Source organism: Oenanthe melanoleuca, chromosome 10 (assembly GCF_029582105.1).
Source record: "Oenanthe melanoleuca isolate GR-GAL-2019-014 chromosome 10, OMel1.0, whole genome shotgun sequence".
NCBI lineage: Eukaryota > Metazoa > Chordata > Aves > Passeriformes > Muscicapidae > Oenanthe > Oenanthe melanoleuca.
Window position 1 is genome coordinate 19,194,145 of NC_079344.1, and position 25,254 is coordinate 19,219,398.

Here is a 25,254-nt window from a genome sequence, read left to right on the forward strand (position 1 = left end):
TGAAGGGGAGGAGGAAACAATCTAGGGATCTTATTCTGAATATTTTTTGGTGTTATTAATAAATTTCTTCTTGTACCTTTCTAAGTTTTAAGCCTGCCTTGTCTCTACTCCTGGGTCCCGTCTCTAAAAGAAATTAAAGATATTAAGGTTAACAAATCCAAGTCACACCGTGACATGAGTACATCCCTGTGGTAGCCTGGTATCTTCACAGTCAAGTCTCCTATTTTAGAAGTTCCTTATTATTAACACCAGAAGTTCCCTAGAGCCCAAAACGTGCTAGACATTTCACTGAAAGAAAAACAGAGTTTGGTCTGTAGTCACTCACCAGCCTAACCTCTGTAAAATACAGTGCTTTTCACGCCTGCATTTCCCTTGTATTTTTCCCACTCTTTAGGCCGGTGCTTCGACGCCAGGCAGGGATAGGGCTTGTAATAGGAGACTATAAGAGAAGGATTTTAATCTGCCCATAGGCCAAGGCATGACTTGGAGCACGATATTTGATTCGGTCAGAAAAGTGCTGGAGCCCGAGAGCAACGGGAGCACCGAGAGCGCGGCCCGTAGCGTGCGGAGCGCGGCAGCAGCGCACGACTGGGGCGGGGGCCGCGCTCCGGGTCCCGCTCTCGGCCGGGGCGGGGCGGTGCCGGCGCTGCCCGGGCTCGGGCGGGGCGGGGCGGGCCCGCACTACAAGTCCCGAGAGGCGACGGGCTCGGGTTGAGCCATTCCCGCTGCCGGCGCGGCCCCAGAGCTGCGGGCTTGGCGATGCCGGCCGCGGGCTCGGAAGGGGAGGAGGGTCCGGCCGGGGAGCAGCCCGGCCCCCCAAAGCTCTGCGGGTATCTGCAGAAGCTGTCGGGCAAGGGACCCTTGCGCAGCTTCCGCAGCCGCTGGTTTGTGTTCGATCCCCGCCGCTGCTACCTCTACTACTTTAAGGGGCCGCAGGAGCCGCTGCCCCTTGGGCACCTGGACATCGCCTCCGCCTGCTTCAGCTACCACCAGCCCGAGGCCGGCGCGGCCGCCGCGGGGGACGAGCCCGCCGCCTTCGAGGTGCACAGCCCCGGCGGCGCCGTCACCGTGCTCAAGGTAGGCCCGGCCGGGCGGCGCCCGAACCCAGCCCCGTTCCCGTCCCCGGTCCTGGTCGGGCCCGTCCCCGGTGCCGATCCTGCTCTCGGCCCCGGTACCTCCCCGGGCTGTGCCGCCCGGCCCTGCGGGCTGTGTAGGAAAGAAGGAAGTTTTTTGCTGTTTGGCAAACATCGGAGACCGGCAGTACCGGGCTGGCCCCGGCTCTCTGATGGTTGCGTCTCTCTCCTCCACGATTTCGTGTTTACAGTACTCCTCTGGGGAGGAACTGCTTCTATAGGGCATGGCCTGAGCGGATTCTCTGGAATCGTCTGGGCAGAAAAGAGTTTTCCGAAGAAATCTGCTGGGTTGGGGTTTTGGAAGTTTGGAGGGAGTGGTCGGGTTTCAGTTTTGGGGTGTTTATTTTGAAAAGATGATGCGTGGCAGGAGTCTGCGTCTAGGCTGCTTTGGGAGGAAGGAAGGGGAGAGAGAATTGTTTCCTCATAGTAGCAGGGGCTGCTTATCGCATTGTCTGTTCAAGGACTCTGATTTTCGTAGGAAGAGAAGTAAATGACTGGATTATTTAACATATCTTTCCTCTACTGTCATGCCTAGGGAAATAAACCAAACAAACAGGGAAACCATTTGGACTCAGTAAAGAAGTAATAAATTATTCTGAGTATCTGTTATTTTTAAATTCTGTTAAGGCAGATTTGTGTCCTTCAAGGAGCGTTTTTCTGCACAGAATGTAACTTTTCACGTGAGCTGTGTACTTTCTGAGCAACGTTCTTAGTGTTAGCACATAATCCGTTAAGTGTTAAACAGTTCAACTTCCTATTGAATACTGGAAAATACCTATTACACACTTACCTAACAGTGGAGATTTGAGCCGTCATAATACCGGCTGGGGCTATGGAGCATGATTGTTTCAAGCTCTTCAACATTCTGTTTTGATGAAATATAGATGAAAATACAGACTCATTAATGTGCTTTACTGGATAATTTTACTTACCTCGAAAACTAATACAGTAATAACTTTAATTATATTTGCTTAGGTAAAAGCAGTGTAATCAGTTGCATGCAATCACATGTAAAAACTACCCTTGTATAGCTGCAAAAGATTTTACTGCTTTCAATGAATCTGCCTTTATAGCCCAAGTGTTTGTGGTGTGGGCATTAAAACTGCAGGACTTGGTTTAAGCATGCTTTCAATAGTTTGAGGACTTTGTTTTAATTAGTATCCAGTGATCTGTGACTTTTATGTGGAAATCCTCAGAAAAATTGTGTTGAGGGTGTTTTTTGAATAGGAGGGCTTTTATTGAGAACCACAGGATTTGTGATTAGGATTGCTTGTGAAATGCTATCTCCCACTTAATAAAGTGTAATAAATAGTTTGTCAGACTGTACTTTGGCAGCAGCCTTGGGTGTCTTCTGCAGTCATGAGGACACAAATCATACTCTACACTGATACACAGATGTAGGACATGGGGAGATTTCTTCTTCATATTTTTATTGGTATCTTTTGGTATGTGATGTTGCTACTCTACCCATGTTTTCTGTTAATTTTTTTCCCCATGCTCTCTAGGAAAGAATCTGCATAGTTTGGAACTTTCCTCGTGTTATGGGGGTTGAGAAATGGTGCCAGTTGAGAAAGTCAAACTAATTTCTGCAATTAGCAGAAAAAGATAATTTTGTGATGCCCTAAAGTGGTGAAGGGATGTCCATGAAAATGCTGTTGTGTTGTAGGGGTTTATACAGTAAAGAAGGAGTTAATGAAGACCTGAAGGGATATTGCAGCACCAACTGGCATTTTGTGGCTATGTCATTCACCAAGGAATAAGGTTTTTGCAGTTGAAATAGATTTTCTTCTGTCCAGCATGATAATTTTTAAGGCCTTTAAAAGCATCCTTCAGCTAACTTAAGTATATGTAGAATTGCAAATGAATTCAAGATGGTAAATGAAAAAAAACCCAAACAACCCAACCCCTCTCCCTCCCCCTCCAATCCAGCCGTGGTAAAAACAAATGTGATTTAATCTATCAAGAAAACATTACACGCAGAGCACGAGGAATAAAGTCAAGTCAAATTTTTCAGCTGTAACTCATGTGTTTTGTTTTCCTCAAACTGCTGCTTGTTCAAAATTTCCACATCTTGTGATTTGGCCTTTCCCATTCAGTGTTATAGGCTGAGAAGAGCAATAAAAAACTAGCTACTGGAATTTCCAGATTGAAATGATGATGCTATTGAGGAATGCATTATTTCTTGTAAAGCCTCAATTTCTGGTTAGTGTAATGATTCCATCATCTGGATTGCTCAGCCTTTTGTCAGGTAGTGGGAGCTGAGAACTCTGTGATGTACTCTAGCTTTGTTTCCCAGGTAAGATTTTTGGAAAAAATAATCTGCAGCCTTTACAGCAAACAAAGCAAAATGTTCATATTTTAGAACCAACTGCCACTTGTGAGATTGTGGTTTTTCTGTACGTTTCCAACAGGTACAATACAGCAGCAGAAGCTAAGTGTGTCTAAAAATCTTTTCCATTTACATATATATAACAGATACCATCCCTTTAGGTAAAGGAGCACAGAAAGTTGTGTACTTTATGAATTATGGGTGAATTATGTTTGAGAATGTTTTCATAGTAAGGCATGCAAATACTAATCCTGCAAATACCTGCTGTAACACAGAATGCTGCTAACACAATCAAATGATCATTTGGCCATGTTTGCACAGCAAGGCCTCGCATTAGGGGGGAAATAATTAATATTATGAATATACATAAATGAAAAAGGCAACATTTCTCATTTATTTTTAAAGCAGTGTTTTGCATGATACATTTTGCTTGCTTCAGAAACAAAGGAGCTCTGGCCAGTGATGCTGGGCTGTGTGTCTGGTCACTTGTGTGTGTGGAACTTCTCTGCGAACAGTGCTGAATTGGGAGGGAACAGAAATTGCACAGAGCTGGGAGAGAAAAAAAATCTTCCAGGCTATTGGCCAAGTGTAAGCATTCCAGATCCTGCAGATTTCAGGGCCCTGATGCTTGGAAGTGTTGGACGCCAAACCTGCTGAACTGAGAGGGGCTTAGGGGGTGCTGGAATTGCCAGGAATCCTGAAGGATGCAGAAGGATCAATGATGCTGAGCTTGGACAGTTTTGCTGCAGGGCCTGACACAGCACAGGAGGGAGCTCAGCACTGAGGGCGGTTTGTTATCTGGGCTGATGCTTTTTGCTCTAAACTTTGCTGGTTAGTGGTTGCAGTGCTTTAATTAAAAGTTGGGCTGCCCTCCAGAAGAAGCCATCTGGCTCCAGATTTGCTGTTTGAGCATAGCAGGAATAGTAAATCTTAAGAAATGCAAACTTTCTGGTGATGTTCCCTTTTTGCAAAGTAGCTTGAGGGAGAGTTTGTCTGTGTTCAGAAATGTAGCAAGAATTTTCATGAGATTTCTCAGAATGTGAGATGTGCTCATTGCATTTCTTTGAACTCTTCTTTGAAAGTGTTTAATGTTGGCATACGTGTTCCACCATGGATGGCAGAGCATGGAGGTTTTCTTAAATAATTCTTCTGTTAGTGTCATATCTGCATCAGAAGGCAGCAGTTCTACATCATTCTTAGTGGGAGAATATAGAGGACTATTTTAAATGAAATTATAGTAATTTTCTATTGTTTAAGTTGAAAACTGCATGGTACTGTATGGCTCCTCACTTAAGAGTGTCTTTTACTCCCAGTGTTGCCTATAAGTTTGCAGCAGTACACTTAAAGTAATTATTTCACACCAGTTTGGGTGACATTCATGGGAGTTTTTCTTCTCACAGAAATGCATCTGTTAAAATTTGACTGCATGGCTCTGCAGCAGGAAGCACCTTAGCAATACTTTAGTAGATATAAGGATTTTTTGTGAGATTGATTGCTGCTCTGCCTGATTAAATGTTTTGGCTCTCATGGTGAGCAGTAGTCAAGGTACTTGGAAAAGTCCCGAGAAATGGGGCAAGCATGAAAGTGTTCCTTTTTTGTCAGATAAAGTGAATTTAAGAATTCAAATGTTTCCAAATTTGTGCCCCCTATGATTAGGGGAAGAGGAGGACTTAAATATTCTATGTGTGATTCTTAGTTTTATTTTGTTTTGGTTTTTTCAAACAGTTTGTTTCAAACAACAATGATTAATTTTGTTTATACAAAACTAATTTTAACAGAGATTTTTAGGATACTCTTTTAGTTGTAAATAACTGAGATGGCTGCAATAAACACAGCCAAAACTGTTTAGAGTGAGAGGAAGACTCCGGAAGAGGAGTGTATATGGGAGGAAAGGAAGGCAAGGTTACAGGAGGGAGGGAGCAGGAGGACACTGAGTGATTCTTGGGGAAATTGCTTAAAGCAGGGACATGAGAACCTTGTGCTGCTTTGCATTGGCACTTTGTGCTGAAGGATGGTCATTGCTGAGTGTAAACATTGCCTGGGAGCTGAGGGTGTTACAGTCTGTGCAGCTCAGCAGAGAAAAGTGCAGCTGGGAATTAGAAGGCAGCAAGGAGCAACTCCAGTAAAAAATGACAACTCAGTTCATGACTCTCCAAAGGAGATTGGTGAGATGGTGATGGACAAATTTTGAGAGAGGCTCATTAAGTTCAAGAAGTCACGGGCAGAAGTTAATTGCAGGTGTAACTTAGATTGCTGCAGGTGGATTGCCTCATTAGCTGTGTTGTGGTAGCAAAGAGAACCACGTAAGTACTGCATCCTGTGTAGAGGAAGCTCTGGGAATTCTTGGTGGTTTTCTGCTGGAGCACAGTAAAACACTGCTTTACATGGCTGTGTGCAAGTGTCTCTAAAGCAAGTATAAACTCTCCAGTTTACCAGGACCAAAGACTTGCCACTGGCTAAATCTTCAAGGGAAATACTTCAGTACTAGAATAGAAGGGGAGATGTTCACTCTTGGCAAGAAGTGACTGTAGACTTCAAAACCTGCTCCTGTGGTGATCATTCCCAATCTGCCAGAGGTGCCTGTAGGCATTGGCACTTCCCAGAGTCCAGTTCTTTGATCCTCTAAACTATTCTTTATCCTGTGTGTTTTTTTATGAGGGAAATGGTTTTCTCTGGTTTCCTGTGAGTAAGCAAGAAAGAATATATGAAGCTGATTTCCATTTCAGATTAGAAAAGTATCTTGATTACTTATCTTTCTTACCAACTGACTCTGCAGTGTCCTCATGTATCATTTGTTTGTTTCACTGCTTGATTTACGAATGTTTATTTGATTTATATGTCTTGTGTCCTACCATGTGCATAATTTACTGGAAGAAGCTGGAGCAGTAGCTCCAGGAATAACTGAGATTTTCTGCTTCATCTCCTTGAATGGTGCTTTGGAGTGGATGCTATGGATGTTAAAGCTCATAGGGGTACAAAGAGCCAAAAGGTAAAATTAAAATCTGTATCTCTCATTGCTAAACTGAGATTGCAAATTGCTGAGCCAGAGAAAGCACCCTGGGGAAACATCAGTTTTTGTTTGCTGTGCTGTTTGTGCTTTGTCTTGTCATTAGCTGCTGTAGGGGCCAAAATACAATGGCTAATGAATCTTCAGTTTTGCTAGACCAGAAGTGTTCTCATGTGAAAAATGAAGACAGCTCTGTGCCATTGCTGTGCTTTATGCAGCACTTATTGTATGCTTTTGTAGGGAAAGGTATGGTGTTTGTTGCTTTCCTTTCTTTTGCAGCTGTGCCTTGCATAGGTGCTCTTAAGTTGTGAGGAACAGAACAGAAAGCTGTTTGAAATTAGGTTGTGTTTAAAGAATAAACACAGTCATCTTTTCCACTGATAATGCCGTCGTGCTCTTTGGGAGGAGGTAGGAGAAAGGCTGGCTAAAAGATAAGCATTCCCTGTGCTTACAAGCCAAAGGTGTTAGGGGAGGATCAGTGTTAATTTTTTGTTGCTGAACAGTCCATGTCACCAGGTCAGGTGCTTGTCCTAGGCTGGCAGCTGAGGATGTTTGTTGAAATAACAATAACTTTTCCATGAGAGCACCTGTAGTGTCAGGTACCTTCACCTGTCTCTTCTTGGTATTTGTATATTGTCATCTGACATGCTTTGAAATGACTTAGAGCTCTGATTCAAGGTATGTTGGAATTCTTCTTCACTTGTTGCCCATTCACATTTTTGGTGTAGTTTTGTGGGTTAGGCATTAACGTTGGATTTTATTGCTTTTTTAAAAATATGATTTTTCTATAGAAGCTAGTTAGCTCATGGGATCATCAGGAAAATATAATATGTAAATTTAGTCATTAAAGCAAGTGGCATTGCAATGCATTATTCATTTGTTGGTTTCTGCTTGTAAGAAAGCAAGTTAAAAGAAAATGGGAGTCTTCCTGAATGTGTATGGGATTTTTTCCCATAATATAGTTTTATAGCTATATGTTCAAACAGTGCTTTGTGTGTAAAATGTAAGATGCTGCTGCATTTTCTAAAGTTTGAGTGTAAAACTAAAGAGAAGGAATGCGTGAGACTACTTGAAATGGAAAATTGACATGAGAATCACGGATGTGCGTTGTGGTTATTTCTGATTTCAGATGATGGTACCTTGGTGATGTGCTGATTTGTGTATGTTGGGGTGATTATGGCACTGGGAATTGCTGATTGTGTGTGTTGGGGTGATTATGGCACTGGGAGTCCCTGGGTGTGCAGAGATCTCACCCTGCTCTGCTCTGCCCCTGTGCTGCAGGCTGCCACTCGGCAGGACATGACCTACTGGCTGCAGGAGCTGCAGCAGAAGAGGTGGGAGTACTGCAACAACCTGGACGCAGCCAAGCGGGACAGCCGGACCTCCCCCACGCCCAGCGACTTCTCCAAAGGTCTCGTTGCCAAAGACAGCCCTGGTATGTTGGGAATGTGGGTGAGAGCAGGAGGCACAGCTCTCCTCAGTGCCAGTTCGGCACTACAAGGTGTTGCACTGGGTACAGAACTGTCTTAACAGAGCTCTTCACATCTGCTTATCAAGTAACTCTATGTAAACCTTGCATATGCTACAATTATTTAACATAAATGTAATTTTATATGTGATTTCATATCCTTTACAAAATCTGTTGGTTTCTTGAAAAACAGATTTTTAGAAATGAAGCAAAGTCTTATGATTAGTTTTCATTAAGCTTAGATTAGGTAAGTTGTTTTTTAGTGGTTGCAATATCTTAAAGTTAGAATGGTAAATATCCTGATATGCAAACTCCAGTTTTTAATGGGAACAGGTATATTTTGCATTCTGAATGACCATGCTTTGTTCCTGAAAAAGTGTGATGTGCTGGATATGTCTGACTGTGATAAAAATGCCCTGCCTTTTGAAACTGGAAGACAGTCTGCACTGATATTACATAAGTGAAATTCAGTCTCTGAAATACCTTTAGGCAAAGAAAACATAATTCTACACTAGTGTCAGAGTCAGAAAAATGTCTGTGCATTCAGAGTTATTCTGAATTTTTTACTACATTGTGCAGGCACTTGGAATTGTTTTATTCCTCAGTCCCTACAGAAATGGATTCTTTGATTTCTGTTATCTATAAATAAGACTTAGTAAAGTCCACTTCTGTGCCCAGGTTAGGCATTAGTGAGGCTCTCCTGGGTTTAAGCACAGTCAGACATGTTTCATCAGCACATGTCACATTTGGTGGGTGTTGCTTTGCTCCCACTGTAAACCCAGCAGTGCTGAGCTGTTGTTGTCACACCTTGTCCCTGCTGAAGTTCAGCTCCTGTTGCAGTGTTGTCCTCTAACCTAGTTTGCTGCTCTCCTTCTGGAGAATGCAGATGTGCCTGCTGAGCACAGCTGGCCTCACACTTGTTTGCTGGGGGCTCAGCTGGGCCTTGCAGCCCCTGCTGGAAGCAGAGCCCAGCTCCTGCCTTAGCTGGTGCAGGGCTGACCCTGCCAAGTCCTGGCTCAGGGACTGTAGCCGTCAGCCTCTTGTCTAGATCAGTTTTTTGGTCAGTGGAGTTTCCAGAAGTGGTTTGGTGTAGGGACAGGTGAGTGGAGGATTAGCCCAAGAGAATTGTTGAGACTGATTTGAGATTCCTTTCTTGGTAGCAGCTTGTCAAACCATGTGCTCCAGGGCACATGTACTACTGGGCAAAGAGCAAAAGGGAACAGGCTTTGGCTCTTCCAGCCCTTTGTCTCTCTGCCTTCAACCTCTTGTTCTGTGCTGCACAGGCTCCCTTTTTTTGTTGTATTTAACTGTGCTGAGCAGTTTGAGTTCAAATGTTAGCCAGAGAGGACTTTTTTTGTTTCTGTTAGATTGATGAGTGGAATATGTTCAGTGTGCAGTCAGGTGATTGCAGAGCTGCAGAGGAGGGAGTGAGGCACAGTGACTAAAAACAGGAAGGCAGAGCAAAGCAGCATACAGGCCTGCCCTCTTGGCAGCAGAGTGTTGGATCACATCAACTTTAATGAGAAACTTGGGCACGGAATCTGCTCTTGTTTGTGCTACTTCCCTCAGAGCTGGGGCGCAATGTGAAACAGCCTTGGTCACTGCAGCCTGTGCAGGTGCTGCTCCCTCACATCTGCAGTCATTTCAGCACTGATCTGGTATTTTCTGTAAGGCACTGGAGGCTTTCTGGATGAGCCATCTGAAGCTCTTCATGTGATATTTTGGTTTAAATTTAAATTACTGTTGTTGTAATATCCAGGACAAGGAATGTCAACATAACCTGCATGGGCTCAGTAGGCCCATCCCTTTCAGGGGCACATACAGTTAAACTGCATTATGTAGGATTTGGGGCTGCATCTACAGTGTCTCATTTTCTAGGACAAATCACAGTGATGACTCTTACCATCAAAAGAAGCATGTAAGTGGGTATTCCTTTTGGGGAAAATGGAAATAGCCAGAATGATTGATGCTTGTTTCTTCTTTTTAATCAAGTACCCCGAGGGTTTCTTCTGGAGTTACGGGATTCTGTAAGGCTCTGGTTTCATGTTGATGACTAAGCTATGTCTTGAGGCTTTTTTTCCTGTTTTTGAAGAAGTGAATGTGCATGCATTGATGTGCTTTATAGTGAAGCACAGAAATTGGTTTATTTTGCTAGTGCTCAAGTACATATGCTATCACTAATATTTTAAATGGGGAAGAAGTCTGTGTTCAGTCCAAACCCAGAACTGCTCACTGAAGTCTTGCTTGTCTGTCCTCCCCTCCCAGTTCAGAAATCTGGACTAAGTGGGGCACACATGGAGCTAGATACTGCTTTGTGGATCAGACTTGAAAGGCTTTTAAGAACACTCAATGTAGTGAAAAATACTTGAAAGTATTTTTCAGAGTGGGAGGTGGGAGAGTTAATATTAACAAAACTTGCACTGTAGGATTTGTCTTGGAGGTGCCTTACTACCATGGAAGTCAAATAAATTATTTATTCTTTATAGGATTTGGGATTATTAGTTTTTTACTGAAATCAGTTGAATGTTAGTGTAGTTTCTGTAATTTCAGTTCTTAATTTGTATTAATAAAACATGCAATCCTGTGCATTTATAAGATTGCTCTGTCTTGAAATAAATTCCAAAACCAGATTTTTATTTTTTTTTTCTTGGAGGTTGCATGGGCAGCCACACTCACTTGTGCTGTGTGTGCTGTGCAGCCCATGTCTGTAACCAAACTCCTGGCTGGTGTGGGCAGTGAGCATCCTCAGGGTGCCACATCCACACAGTTGGCATGTCTGAGAGGGGAAATGTATTTGTTGGGAATTCAGCTCTTGAGCAATTCCTTTACCTGGGCCATCCTTTAAAGGGACTTTGCAGAGTCAGACATGTGGAAGATGAAACCAGCAGGAAGTGTAAAAGGCAGAATGTCAGCGTTCCATCCTGGCTTTGAGTATCTATCAGTTTTTGGTCTGGGTGTTGTGGGTTGGGGTTTTTTTTTGTTTTGGGATGTTTGGGTTTTCTGGGGTGGAGGAGGGAGTTTGGTTTGGTTTTGTTTTTAGTTACTATTTTGTAGTTAAAACCTACTTATTATCTTTCCTCTTCATTAAATAGGAAATGTGTTTAGTTTTATCTGAGCTATTTTAGCTGAGCTGTGCTCTGTTCAAACAGCCACAGTGCAAAAGAACTTGGAATTCCCTTTGGCTGATAAGGCCCTGAAGCATCTGTTCATAAAAATCAAGGCAGGATAACTTGTACCCCTATTTGAAACATGACATGATACATTTCTGTGTCAGATAGCATTTATTCAAGGGTTTGAGATCTTCCCAGTGTCCGTGATCTTTAATACTTCATGTTCTTTTTCACAGAATGTTCTTTCTATATCTAATCTTTGATACCTGATAAAAGTAACCCTCTGCTGAGTAAGTGCAGGGTACAGTTTGCTTAAAGATAGTCTTGCTGCTGGTGCCAAGCAATTGTCAGAGCAAGGGCTGAAAGACTCACCAGTGATAAAAGAGGGCATCATAATTTCCTAGGGTTTTATTGAAGTCAGAACCCATCCTATATGTTACTTTCTAATATAAATGTTGAATCAAGCAACTCTCATTGACCCGAACAGCAGTGTCACTTGTAGGATGAATAACTTACAGGATGGGCACACCCTGGGAGCTGAGTCAGTGTTTTTGTGACCCTGTTCTGGCCTTAGTTCTGATTTGTAAATCACTCCTGAAATAATGCTTTGTGAGCATAACACAGATCCTGTCTGTTATCAAAAGTATGTGGGAGCATCACACAGGTCCTGTCGGTTATTAAAAGTATGTGGCTGCAGTGAGATCTCTGAAGTTTGCTATTTTTAAGGTTCATTTGAACCAAATGTCTTATGAAGTTATGTTGCAATTTGAATTCAAACCTGAACAATGTCACTGTCAGACTAAGCAGTGTATGACTTTAGCCACTATTTTATTTATTGAAGGTTATAATTTTTTTTTCTTTCTCTCTTTTTTTTTTTTTTTTTTTTTTTTTTCTTCTTCTTTTTATATAGATTTGAGTATACTAAGTCAAAATGCTTCAGCAGAGAGAGCTAGAAATATTCTAGCTGTGGAAACTTCTCCTACCGACCTGGTGGGGGAACAAGCAGCCTCCCAGCCTGCACCAGTCCAAGCAAGTGCCATCAATTTCTCCCTTAAGCAATGGAGTACTGAGATCAAGTAAGTTGGGAGCCTGGGATAAAGAGTTACCATGAGATTGGCAGTTCCTGCCCAGACTATTTCCTACATCCCTCTGTGGTCAGTGGAGCTCCTTGGAATGATAGCAGGTGGTGGGGTGGATTTGTTTGCTGTGTTGTATCTCTTCAAATAAACTGTTTCTTTACTCTAGCTCCTGTTTGGAGGTGTGAGGGAGCATTGTGTAGCATCACTGGAAGGAGCACTCGAGTCTTGTACAGCCCTTCCAGTGATGGCTTTGCTCTCTGAGCCCCAGCAGCTGTTGAGTTGTTGGGCCTGAGTTGTATTCTCAGCCACTGCTGCTTTTCATGGAGCTGCCAATTCCCAGTATGGTAGTAGTCACAGAACTCAATGCATAGGAATTATTTTTAGTGATGAAAGTCAGACCAATATGAATCCTTATTTTTTTGTTTCCTTCTTAAAAGAAATGAAAGCACAGGGCACATATTTGAAGTGGATGCAGTTTAAATTCCTGAGCAAAAATGTGGCAGACGCCTTCTGAACAACATCAAAGCCCCTCACTCATAATGAATTTACTCTTTAGTATTAATTGCTTTAAGAAAAGTCCCATTGGTTTTCAACTCTCCTGGTGAGTTTCTGTCTAAAGAATTTTGTGCTTTGCTTTACCCACATAGATGGATTTTCCACTTCTGCCCAAAGCATGTTATAGTGCTAGTACAGAGCAGCTCCCAAAACAGAGCTGTGGCTATGGTTAACCAGACCACGTCCTTCTTGAGAAAATGGAAAGGAGGAAAATGTTCATTTTCATCAGCAGTGCCAAGTTCAACAGGTCCCTTTTAAAGCTTCCAGGTTTATCACAGAGATCTGAGAGGTTACCAGACATGTTGGTTTTGACTCTTTCTGGCTGTGTTTTCCTCCTAGTGTTGTGGTTGATTGTTTTCCTCCCTTCTCCATGAGTTCTATGCTATTTGGAGCAGGGGATGATCTGACAGCATTTGGAATATGTGTGCCCTATCCAGTGTCTTACTGGGTTGTGGTTAGCTACAGCCCCAGTATTAGAGGATGGATCCAAGTGTTTCTAAAACTGCAGAGAGTTTCCTCTCTTGCTGGGAGATGTTTTTGTTTTATATTCATTAATTTGCATTAAGGTGTGTAGATGTCTCAGTCAAAGCCTTATATTTCCTCCTAAACACATTTACATTGGTCTGACAGAAGATATTGCTGTAATAGCTGTATTTGCATCCTAGGCAGCAGTTGTGATGTAATAATGGGGGGGAAAAAAAAAGAAAAATATGTTTTGGAGTTAAGCAGTGTATATATTTGCAATAATTGAGGTTGACGTATGCTTCTCTACTTTTAAAATTACACTTTCAAATACTATTTGATATATACAGACCACTTTAAGTGGTCTTTAGACTTGATTTTTATTTTCATTTTCATGCTCTCAACTACTTATTTATGCAGAATGTAGATTTGGAAACATACTGAATAATAGTAACCTCCAGTTATATAACCATAAAATAAGACTTAAATCTCAAACATTTAAAAATAGACTCGTTAGATCATATGATTGGCTCTTGTGTAGGTTGACCAGTTGTACTTAGGAAAATACATACTGTTTTCAAATTTATCTATTTAATCTTTCATCTTATTTGATCTAATAGAAAGCAATGAAGGAGTGCTGCTTGAGTGCCTTGAACAAAACTGTGCAAAAGCCTTACAGAGCTCAGCATCAGTTATGATTTTTCATATGCCTAACAGCAGTTCTTTCAGGAAGCTTTTCTGGAAGTCCCTTGACTTGTTCTTTGTGGTTTTTTCCAGCTTTAAAACGTGGAATTTAAATGTTGAGGCTGAGTGAGTGCAGAACAGGCAGTTTGGAGAAGAGATGTAGTAGAGGTGCCACTTCCTGAGACACTCAGTGATACTGGGTGCCCAATCCATCCTCAGGAAATACATCCATCATCTCTGTCTGCTCTACTCAATTTGTGTGCAACATCTGAACAAAGAAATTAGGCTTCTTGCCCCCAACAGGAATTAGGATTCTTTCTGGAAGAAAATGAAATCTGGAGCATAAAAAAGTCTTTGACAAACTTGTAAATCGATTGCTGAAATAGTTTTATTGATAACCATTATGATTGTTTTTAAATTGTAAATATTTACCAGTTCATCATATTTTAAAAGTTGTGCACTGTTTAATGATTGGCTTAGAGCTCATGTTGATAAGATGTCAAATCTCTTGTGAAGCTGAAAGACTGGCTGGGATCATCAAATTATGCTGGAAGTGTAATAGGGGTTATTTTCTGCTTAAGTTTTGAAGAGAGAATGTGGATGATTAAGTGAAAGTATTTTTGTGAGCTTGCACAGCCTGTGTGGAAAATGCTGAGATACTAAATGTGTTTCCAATTTTGCATCTGAAATATTAAACTGGTTCATACGGGTTGATTTGGAATATCCTTGTGTAGCTGAACGAAGGCTTTGCAATACTGAGCTGTGTTAATTCTCACAGATTTAAGAGTGGACATTCCTGAGTGCATGGCAGCTGGGGGGAGCTGGGTGAGGTAATCTCATCCTGCTGGGAAATGCATTGTTCTCTGTAAAACTATCTGGCTGGAATTCAGAGGATTCCCCTGAAATGTTCTTGCAGATAGTTGCAAGATGTTGCAAGATGTTCTACATGTTGCACTGTAGAAAAGAAAAACTGCAAAGGACTCTTGGTCATCAGCATTTCAGCTGCAGCAGGTCTCTTGGATGATCCCAAGTTTTCCATGAATCCGCAGTATGGAACTATAACATCCATGTGTTTGGACTGCATGCTGTTCAGTTTAATGCTTGGCAGTTACCCTAAAATTCTAAACTACAACTGATAAATAAAGAGATTCTGCTTGCAAATCCTAACTTTGTTTTGTACTTGCCCGCTGCAAAAATAAGACAAAAACAGGGGGGTGCAGAAAACCATGGCATTAAAGCAAAATAATTCTTCTGTTCTTGGAATTTAGCACTGTTGATTGCAAGTGCTGTTTGGTAGCATATACCTTATTTTCTTTGAGCTTTTATTTGGTATTGGTTTTGTCTGTGTTTTTAGCTTATTTTTAGTTTGCATTGTTTGAACTGTGTAAAGCCCCTTATAGAAAGAATGCAAAATGGAGAAATATTTTCACTTTTTCCTGCTGCCTTTTTCACAGAAACTCCATGTCCTCCTTGAGAAAAGGAAGTAACGAAAATCGCAAGAGTGTGTTTTACACCACTGAGGAGTGGGAGCTGCTGGATCCAACCCCAAAAGACTTGGAGGACTCAATGGCTCTGGAAGAGAAGAGGAAACACCTGGCAGAAGGAAATAAAGGTAGAAGTGGAGGAAGGAAGGGGATCACATCCTTGCCTTGTTTAGCACAGAGTGCTCTAGGAAATAAGTGGAAGCTTTTCTTTTTCTTCACAAACTACATCTACAGTTCTGTGAACTATTTTTTAAAAAATCAATTCCTTATTATGTTTGGTGTCTCCTGCCATTCCATATGAGAGCATAAAGACAAAGCCTTGTTATCCACTGTTTGGGGTTTCCTGAGCATGCTGCTGGTTCGTTTTGGCACAGGAGTTGCCAAGGGAAAGGCTGATGTTTGTGGTTACTCACTTGTAGTTACTGTAGTGTCACCCACTGAAGCAGCACTACCTTTAGGGCTCTGTGTATCTGCCTGTTACATTGGCTTGCTTTGGAAATGGGGCAGAAGCAGGGATGGAATGAAGCAATAGCTCATCTGTGTATTGTAACTGGTTCTCAGATTTGACCAGTGTCTGAAATAACCTTGTCAAGGTGTTTTTACATCTCTTTAAGAGCACTTAAGATGACATCCAAGTGATTTAATCTATTATAAAACATCCTGTACGTGGAGGTGAAATCTTGCATTGAATCCTCTCACAGGAACAGTAGACTATGATATCAGAGCTGGTTTTGCTCTGATTATTTGAAGCAGTTTACTTTGCCATAGTTAGAGATGCCTTTTATTTTCTGTAATAAATTGTAAAATTCTCTTCATGTCTTACATGAAAAGTGTTAATTTATGAGCCAAGTCTTTGAGCTTTGTTTTTTTTCCCCACCAAAGGAAGCAATGTGGAAAATGAGGCATGTTTAGCATTATTGTATTGAGTGGTTTGAGAACTACTCACATCTGATGTTAATGAGTATATTTCTTTAAGGAAATGTGAATGCTTTGAAATGCCTTTTGACTAAGTGAACCGAACTAGAAGGAATTGTTTCATGCAGGACTGACTAGTTCAGCTTTTCCATTTGATTTTGGCCGAATCCCACACAAAGCAAAGCGCCCCTTGAAGGAGATGATTGGATCGAGCAAGAACCGCACCAGCAGTGACTCCTCCCCGACAGAGTGGTGCTCTGGCAGTGGCAGCAGGCTGGTCTCTGAGCTGCAGCTCAAGTATCAAAGCCAGCAGGAAGAGCTAGAGAAGCTAAAGAAAGATCTTTTGAGCCAAAAGGTAATGAAACCTTCAGGCAACCTGCACAGAAGTAAATGGGGCTGGCAGGTGGTTGTGAGTTTAACCTTTCTGGCCACCTCACTGTGTTAAGACCTGGTTGGTTGTTCCAAAATGATGGTTCTAAATAAACCTTTGTGGACAAAGACTCTTGGAACAAGAAGGGCCATCTTTTACATCTGTCAAAGATAAGATCCCTGAATAAAGCTTCCATTTGCACACTGTTCATTGAATTGGTTTATCTATCTCCCTTAACTCTGAAGTTAACTTGTTTAGTGTCTGCCAGGATCCTGGCTGATAGCCATATACTCTTTTTCCTAGCATACATACAATATCTGAGCAGCTTCTCCTTTCAGATTCTCTCTTTGTCTTTTTATTCTTTCAGTACTAGTGCAGTGGCTGGGAAAAAGACCTGGCTTCTTTCTCTCCTAAGGGGTCTTGTAGGATAGGCCTGACTATAATGTGTTTATATAGACTGCACTCACAAGGTGATCTACTTGTGTGCCCTCATAGCTCAGATTTATTCAATGCCTTGGTTTTATCTGAAAGAACTTCTACTCATTTTAGAAAGAAAAATATTTTAGATTGTATTTGGAACTGCTACTTCTGCTATTTCTATTTTTCTATGTGTGAGGTGGTCAAAAAACCAAAGGAGAGGTCTGAGCCCCATATTTATACTTATTTTAGATGTTATCTTTCCTAGCAGTACCTTTTAAGTTTCCGAGCCTGCTGTAACAAATCTCATTGGTCTAGTGCACCACTGCACTCACAGCTGCTTCTGTTTTATTAAGAAGAAAAAGAAAACAGTGTCTTAGGTAGTCATTTCTGTGGCAGGATTTTCTATGCAGCCTTTCAAAGACTTTCTTTTTGGCAAAGCAGCATTCGCTTTTTACCTCCTTTTATTTTCTCTGCATCTGTTAGAGAAGAGAGCTCTTAGTTACCTTTGCTTTTTCCATTCTGTAATGTTTTCCTGGTAACTTTTTGGGCTTAAGCCTCTTCTGTTCATCCTACAGCAGGCCTGCTTGCAAGCAAGGCTTTTTTCAGCTTCTAGTAACTGCTGGGCCTCAGCTCCACTCCCTTTCCTTAAGCTGTTGTAGCCATTTCAGGCAGGATCCTTAGCTCAGTGAAGGACTCTGAAGCCATCCGTGTAGGCCAGTCCTTGGAAAGCTGTTAGCCTGCTAGAAATCATGTCATAAAGTGTTGCCTTTTTTCTTTGAAACAGCAGCATGAGGTCTCAACCCGTTCCACAAGCTTTATTTTGCTTGATATTAGATTTCTAAGCTGTAAAATTTAGAAATGTAAAAGTTTCATTGGGGTTTTTTTTGCTGTTGTTTTTTAATTCTCAGGAACTTGTTCGACTTCTGCAGCAAACAGTGCGATCTTCCCAATATGATAAATACTTCACAAGCCACCTTTGTGAGGGGGTTCCCAAAGACGCACTAGAGCTGTTGCACCAAAAAGATAACCAGATTTTGGGCCTCAACAATCAGCTTGAAAAGTTGAATCTGGAAAAAGACAGTCTCCAGCAGGAAGTCAGGAATCTAAAGTGTAAAGTTGGAGAGCTCAGTGAACGGCTGGGAATGCTGATGGAAACTATTCAAGCTAAAGATGAAGTCATCATGAAACTCTCCCGTCAGCTCAGCGAGTGTGAGGACAGCACATCCTCTCAAAGTGGGGCAGTGAACTCCCCCTCAGCCACCTGTACTAACAAGGAGCTACAGGAACTGGACAGACTAAAAGTAAGAGCACTGTCTCTGTCTTAGTGCACAGGGAATCTCTTGTAAAAGTACCTTTTAGTCTGCTGTACTGTTTGTACAGCAGCTCCCCGGGACACTCATCAGCAGAGACTTTCTCAGCTTGGAATTCCACTTTGAGCTGTTGTGTGGCAATCTACCCAGAACTTCCTCCGTTTGGGGCATCTCTAGTGCAGGGTTCTCTGTCAGTGAATTAATTAATCATTGGTGTGGAGCAGATGGGATGTGAGAAATAATCAAAGGAGCAGGAAGGATTAGGGGTGAGAGGAAAATATAAGCATGGAGGAAAACAAATAGACAGCTTGGTTTGTTTGTTTTATTTTATTTTTTTTTAATTTTGTTTTAAATATAAAAAGTGAGGCAACAAAGAGCATGTGGAAAAGCAAAGGGAAGCTCTGAGGAGACAAAAGGAGGGAGGAGAATAAGAGCCTGTTTTACTAAAGCTGCTCCAGCTCCCACTGATGCTTTATTTTTATACTTTAACATTCCTCTCTGAACGTGTCACAAGTTCTTAATAGAGATACTGAAGTTATCCCCTTTGCTCTAAACAGGCTTTCTCACCTTTGGGTAAATGTTGTATTTCAAATTTATTAACTTTCCGAAGAATTTTGAACATAAGTTGCTTAAAATATGCATAACCACACATAATTTTCTTTCTTGTATGTGAGCTTGGGGTAAGTTTTAACAAACAAAGTGGAAACTAGAATTCTGGTCTTGGCAGAAAGCAGACAGAGGTTGTAGATGGTAGGGAGTGTCCTTGGCTGCAGGGAGGATCCCAGCCTCAGCCACAGGCTTAGCTTTGAGGCACTGCTTGTAGCCAGGATCTGAGTGGATTAGGCAGGGAAGCTCAGTGCTAGGGATTTCTCTTTCTCTGTGGAGGCAGACATGAAACTTGTACTTTTAATGAGGGCTGGTGAGGATGGTGAAAATCAAGGGGAATTCATCCCCCCTTTTTTTTGTGTTGCTATGGCCTCTGGGACGTGCCTGTTCTCCCTGCCTAGCCCCTGGCAGTGGAGCATTGGGAGGGATGCAGGTGAGGCACAGCACCACCCCGTGCTCATATTTGGCATATGTCTCATTTACATGAAGTCCAAAAATGGTATTTGATTTGAGAATGAGGTTTTTAATTTTGTCCTATAAGTAGCTGCTGTTTCTATGGTCTAAGGTGATCTTTGTCTGACAGGCATAATCCACTTTGTTTTGTTTTGGGTTTTTTTTTTATCAATAGGACAATCTTCAGGGTTATAAGACCCAGAATAAATTTTTAAATAAGGAGATTTTGGAACTTTCTGCTCTACGAAGAAATGCAGAAGCAAGAGAGAGAGAATGGCAGGCAAAGGTCAGCATGTTCTCACTTGGTGATGTCTAAAGCAGTTTTCCATACTTTAGCTGTAAATCTACCCAGGAAATGGAACAATTTCAGTATATCAAATATGAAATGTATTAAATATGATTTTTAAAAAAGCCCTCTCAGTCCTTATAGACCAATCTTTCTGAATGGATTCTTGAAAGAAGTAAGTGCTTTTAAAATTGTGTGACCCGGTGGAACATTTTGATAACTTCTGAACAAAGGAATGTTCATGTCTGCAAACATTTTTTCCTCAGAATGAAGGCTACAATTATTTTGTTTTAAGGTCAGTGGCAGGGATCTGTAAGGATTTGATAGGACTGAGTAGAGCTTTGTTCCTGAGCATGAAGGATGACTGTGGTATGGAGAATGTAATTTCTGTCTGGGTGAATTTGAGTGCAGAGGTTTTGCAGGTAAATAGTAAAGATTTCCAGTGCTTTGGGTTAGGGGAAATGCACTCATTTATAACTAAGGTTAGATACCTGTAGTTGTGGTTTGGTGGGCTTTGCTTTTGGTTTTTTTGGAAGCCATGCACTCAGTGGCCGGGCTTCAGAGCTGTATTTTTGGCACAGAGGTGTGTGTTTACAGTTCTTCCATGCTATTACCTAGCTCGTGTGCCACTTTAGTTGTTCTTGTTCAAACATGCACAGATTAAAGCTACTACAATGCAACCATTTTGTTCTTTTAGGGTATTTCATACAATGCAGTGATAATTAGTTTGCTCAGATTTTTCCATATGCAAAAAATCAACGTGGTAGAAAACATCTGGTCTGCTATGCTGCCTTATGTTCCCTGGTGTTACAAAAATGGGAAAGTTAACCTGGCTGGTCTTGACTTAGGTGTTTCCAAGCAGCAAACCAATAGAATTGCATTGAGCCAGGTTTTAAAAGAAGTGTGGTACAAAGTTAGTGTCTGAAGGTTTATATCATATATTGTTTTCTGCAGTATACCAGCTTAGAAGCCAAACTCTGCCAGATTGAAAGTAAATACTTGATCTTGCTTCAAGAAATGAAAACTCCTGTTTGTTCTGAGGATCAAAGTCCTGCTCGTGAGGTCATCACACAGTTACTGGAAGATGCCTTGAAAGTGGAACCCAGTGAACAACCAGAACAAGCATTTTTCAAACCCCACCTAGTCAGGTAGTTTGGTCCTATTGAATTAAATGTGTGTGTGTGTGTCCTGGCCAGTGGGCTCTTTTGTAGCACTGGAAAACAGACAGTGGGAATGTATTTGCAGGTTTGGGTTACATACTGTATTTCACTTTTTAATGAGGGAATGGCCATGAAAACCTTTTGGCTGTATAAATAAATACAGTTGTGTTGGGGAATACATCTGGTGCAGATGGAGATGCAAATTTGAGCTCTGTGTGGTCTGATCTGGAAGATAAGGGCAGTGAACTGCCCATTGTTTATACAATAAAGGGCACCAGGCCTGGTGATGCCAGCCAGGTCAGGGACTGGGAGAGGAGCCAGACTTGGCCAGACTCAGTCTTGGCCTGAGAGGGAATAAAAGCCCCCGGATTGCTGTGTTGAGGGGCGGTGTCTGTGTTTCTGTGCCTTGAATGAATGTTTTATGGAGCCTGAAACTCTGCCAGGGAAGCCTGACAGTCTCTGGTGGGAGTGTGGCTGGTCACATGGGGAATTTTTTCATTCACTGAGATACAGTATCAAACTTAGACCAAGCTGTTGCCCTGCAGCTGCTGAAGGTGAGATGCTGAGGACATGGGTGCATCCCAACTCAACCACATTGTTAAATAAATTGCTTAATTTGTGGAATAATATACAGGAACATGGGCACCAAGTCTGTTGTATATGGAATTTGTACAAGTAATTGTTAAAGAGTATACTTCAGAAAAATGTTTAATGAGAAGAACTTGAGAGCTATGGAGAGTGGCTTTGAGGTAACTTTATGGTGGGAACTTGAGAGTTTCAGGGCTACTTGTCATATTTTTAACACCTTTTTTCTTCCTTTCCATTTCAGTGAATATGATATCTATGGCTTTCAGACCGTCCCAGAGGATGATGATGAGGAGAAACTTGTAGCAAAATCACGAGCTTTGGACTTGAGGTCACTTTCACTCAGTGAGAATCGAGAGATCTCCACAGGGGTGAAATGGGAGAACTACCTTGCAAGCACAATGAACAGAGAGATGATACGCTGTGTGGAGCTGAAGAACCTCATTCGCTCTGGAATTCCACATGAGCACCGTTCCAAGGTGTGGAGATGGTGTGTCAATCTCCATGTGAAAAAGTTCAAGGACAGTGCCATTCCTGGCTACTTCCAAACCTTGCTTCAGAAAGCTCTAGAAAAACCAAATCCTGCATCTAAGCAGATCGAGCTGGATCTCTTGAGGACTTTGCCAAACAACAAACATTACTCATCCCCAACGTCCGAAGGGATCCAGAAACTGCGAAATGTGCTGCTGGCATTTTCCTGGAGAAATCCTGATATAGGATATTGCCAAGGGCTCAACAGGTAAGATTTCTGCTAATAATGGGTAATAACTATACAGTTATTATGACTAAATACTTAGTGAGCCTTTCAAATCACATGTATAGCAGCATGATTTCCAACAGCAGTTTGCCTTGTGGGCTGTATGCTCGTAATTTTTAATAAACAAATAACTATCACATTTTTTAAACCAATGAAACAAGCAGTTGACCTGGATAATGCATTTTGTAAAATCAGCTTGGCATCAAAACTGGAACTGGATTTAACTCATAAGAAATGAGCTACTTGAATGTAGTTTTACATTGACTTCACGTCAGTTGTAGGGGATTGTGTTGCTTTTTTGTGCAAGAATTTGTTAGGTTTTTTTCTTGTTTTAAAACAAGCAGAAAAAATTGCTTGAAAGCTTTTTTTGTACTGTTAAGACAACAATTTTCAGCATTTTCCACTGTCTTCAGTCTGAATTGCTGAATTTAAAGGGGATTCTTGTGTTACAATGCTGAGAAAGTTGCAATTCGCCTTTGCCGGTATAGCTTTGCTACTTGGAGATGTGTAATAAAAGAAGGGGCTGCTTGAAGCAGGTGTGTTGTTCTAACACCCTGTCTCACCCCTGTGATATAATGCTGTGTGTCTATAATGTCCACTTGTGCCCTATTTCATGTACTAGAACAGGCTTATGAGCTTAGAGCTGCTTTGACATTTGAGTAGCACACAGAAGCAGTAGGATAGAATCAGTGAGTGATGCAGTAGAGGTGGTGAGATGGTGCTGACAGCAGTAGTGGTGATGTGGAAATCCCCACCTAACACCCTTAAAATAAACATCTCCTTTCTAAACTAGATTCTGTTTAGAGAGCTCTTAAAATCTCAATACCAACACTTCGAAAAATTCTTAGAGCAAGTTTTTGCCTTTTTCTTTGTTCCTATTCAGCTGAATACAAACACTTGGTGTGGCTGTGAAGGCGTGGCTTTGCCCCATCTTAAACTTCATTAAGTTTTGCTGTTCAGTGCTCTGCTGTTAGTTCATTTATCTCTGCTGAACAGAAACAAACACTTTACTGTAATGGTTCTTAATATAGTCTGTGTTACTATAATAATCTTCTCCTCCAAACAAACCCTGTTTTTAGGTTGGTAGCAATTGCACTTCTATACTTGGAACAGGAAGATGCTTTTTGGTGTCTAGTAGCAATAGTGGAAGTTTTCATGCCTCGTGACTATTATACTAAGACACTGCTGGGATCCCAGGTATGTGCTCTGCTGGGATAAAACTTGGTCCTGTCAATGCCTCTTTGGAAGGGGCTGGGAGTGGCGCTGGCAGGGGTGGGTTCAGGCACCAGTCCTTTGGAAAAGGACTCTAACAGTGAGAGAATTCTTCAGGGTCCTGCTTGAAGCTGCAGTCCTTAACCCCTTTCTCATTGACAGCTTCAGAGCCCTGAGCTGTGTTACTGTTCCTTTCCTCACATTTTTGGGCATGGTAGTGCTGGGCTCTGGGTGAGGGCAGGGTGGCAATGCATGGGCTGTAGCCAGTGCAGCATTCCTGCTGCCAGGTGATGCTCTGGTCCGGGCTGCCTGCTCCAGCTAGGTGTTTGCCCAGCACATTCTCTGCTCCCAGGCAGCTCTGGTGAGCAGTGCTAGGCACACTTCACCTGTGTGAGGAGCCCTGTGAAACTAGGGCTGGGTTCAGAAGAAGCAGACAAGGGCCATGTGCAGTGGGGCAGCTGTGTGTGCTTTGGGTGGATCCAGCTTGGAAGTGTGAGCTAGACAGAGTTCCTGGTTACCTCTGGGAACACTTGCACTTAGAGATGGGTAACAGCCTTGCTCTGAGAGATGTGCTGGAAATTTGGAGCAATAACACCCTGTTCTCTTTAGGTTGATCAGCGAGTGTTTAAAGATTTAATGAGTGAGAAACTTCCACGACTGCAGGCTCATTTTGAACAATATAAAGTTGATTATACTCTCATCACTTTCAACTGGTTTCTTGTGGTTTTTGTGGACAGTGTGGTTAGTGACATCCTTTTTAAAATTTGGGACTCCTTCCTCTATGAGGGACCAAAGGTGAGCTGAATGTGCTGAGTTTGTTCATTTGTTACCTGATCAAAGTACTGTGATGTTACTGAGTGTGGGGTTAAAGGAAGGGTGTTTTGCAAAACTCCTGTCAGTTAAAATGACTGGTCGGAAAAAAACAAGGGAGGAACTGTGCATAAATAATCACTGAAAATATTTTCCAGCTTTTGGAAATAGGGGCTGGGGCAGGGAAGAGAGAGGGAGATGTGATCAGAGGGCTCAAGTGCAGCCTGTGCGTGAGGAATTCTTGTTGGAGTTTATTAGAATGATGATGGCTTGGTGTGTTCTGTACTTACAAAGTACCAAATGTTGGATGTGTTTTTGTCAGGTAATATTTCGGTTTGCCCTGGCACTCTTCAAATACAAAGAAGAGGAAATCCTAAAGCTGCAGGATTCCATGTCTATTTTCAAGTACCTTCGCTATTTCACACGCACCATCCTCGATGCCAGGTGGGTGACCCACACTGGGGTGCTACTGAAGGGCTTGCAGTGGGCCATGGGACATGTCTGTCTTGTGGCTGTGTGGTGTTTCCATCTAGATCCTAAGTCAGATGTAAAGCAACTAGAGATGTAATCAACTTCTAGGATTGGTCATGAGCACTTTTATCTAGCAGAGACAAGTCGAGTGATAAAGGCTTAAATGATAATTTTTGTGTGTGAAAGAGATTGCCTTGTGTAGGTTGTTGTATCATGGTCACAGCATGGCAGAACTTCAACCACAGATGAAGTTTCCTTCTGCATTGCAGATGTAACTTGTTAGTAAAATGTTTTATGATAAATAAAAGTACATCCTGGTTCAGGCATTAAAGATGTGAGTCATGTCCCCTGCTGCTTAGAGTCCTATGCATGGTTAATGCACAGGCTCCTGCCACGTTGTTCCAGCTGGCTTTAAGATCTACTTGGCAGCAGAGAATAAATACAAGAATAAATATAAATTAGAGCCTCCTTCTGGTCTTCAGTCCTTGCATAGCACTTACAGTTTAGAAGTTAGGGTTGTTAGATCCCTGATTTCAAGACTGTAGAGCAGCAGATTAATCTTGAAAAAGAAATTTCATGTATGTCTGA

The 25,254-nt window shown here is 41.9% G+C and overlaps 1 protein-coding gene across 5 annotated transcripts in view; it reads left to right on the forward strand.

The window, feature by feature from the left end:
* The first annotated feature begins 703 nt into the window (after nt 1-703).
* TBC1D2B (TBC1 domain family member 2B) overlaps nt 704-25,254 on the forward strand; it is a 40,063-nt gene continuing 15,512 nt past the window's right edge. For 3 of the 5 annotated variants that reach the window (XM_056499772.1, XM_056499771.1, XM_056499775.1), the window contains exons 1-12: nt 704-1,077; nt 7,751-7,904; nt 11,958-12,123; nt 15,282-15,439; nt 16,355-16,581; nt 17,925-18,317; nt 19,561-19,671; nt 20,626-20,819; nt 21,661-22,155; nt 23,253-23,370; nt 23,995-24,180; nt 24,518-24,639. In XM_056499772.1, the coding sequence (XP_056355747.1) occupies nt 760-1,077; nt 7,751-7,904; nt 11,958-12,123; nt 15,282-15,439; nt 16,355-16,581; nt 17,925-18,317; nt 19,561-19,671; nt 20,626-20,819; nt 21,661-22,155; nt 23,253-23,370; nt 23,995-24,180; nt 24,518-24,639 (2,642 nt within the window). In that variant the 5' untranslated portion in view covers nt 704-759. The remainder of the gene's footprint in view (nt 1,078-7,750; nt 7,905-11,957; nt 12,124-15,281; nt 15,440-16,354; nt 16,582-17,924; nt 18,318-19,560; nt 19,672-20,625; nt 20,820-21,660; nt 22,156-23,252; nt 23,371-23,994; nt 24,181-24,517; nt 24,640-25,254) is intronic. The other 2 variants (XM_056499773.1, XM_056499774.1) reach the window with 2 other exon arrangements.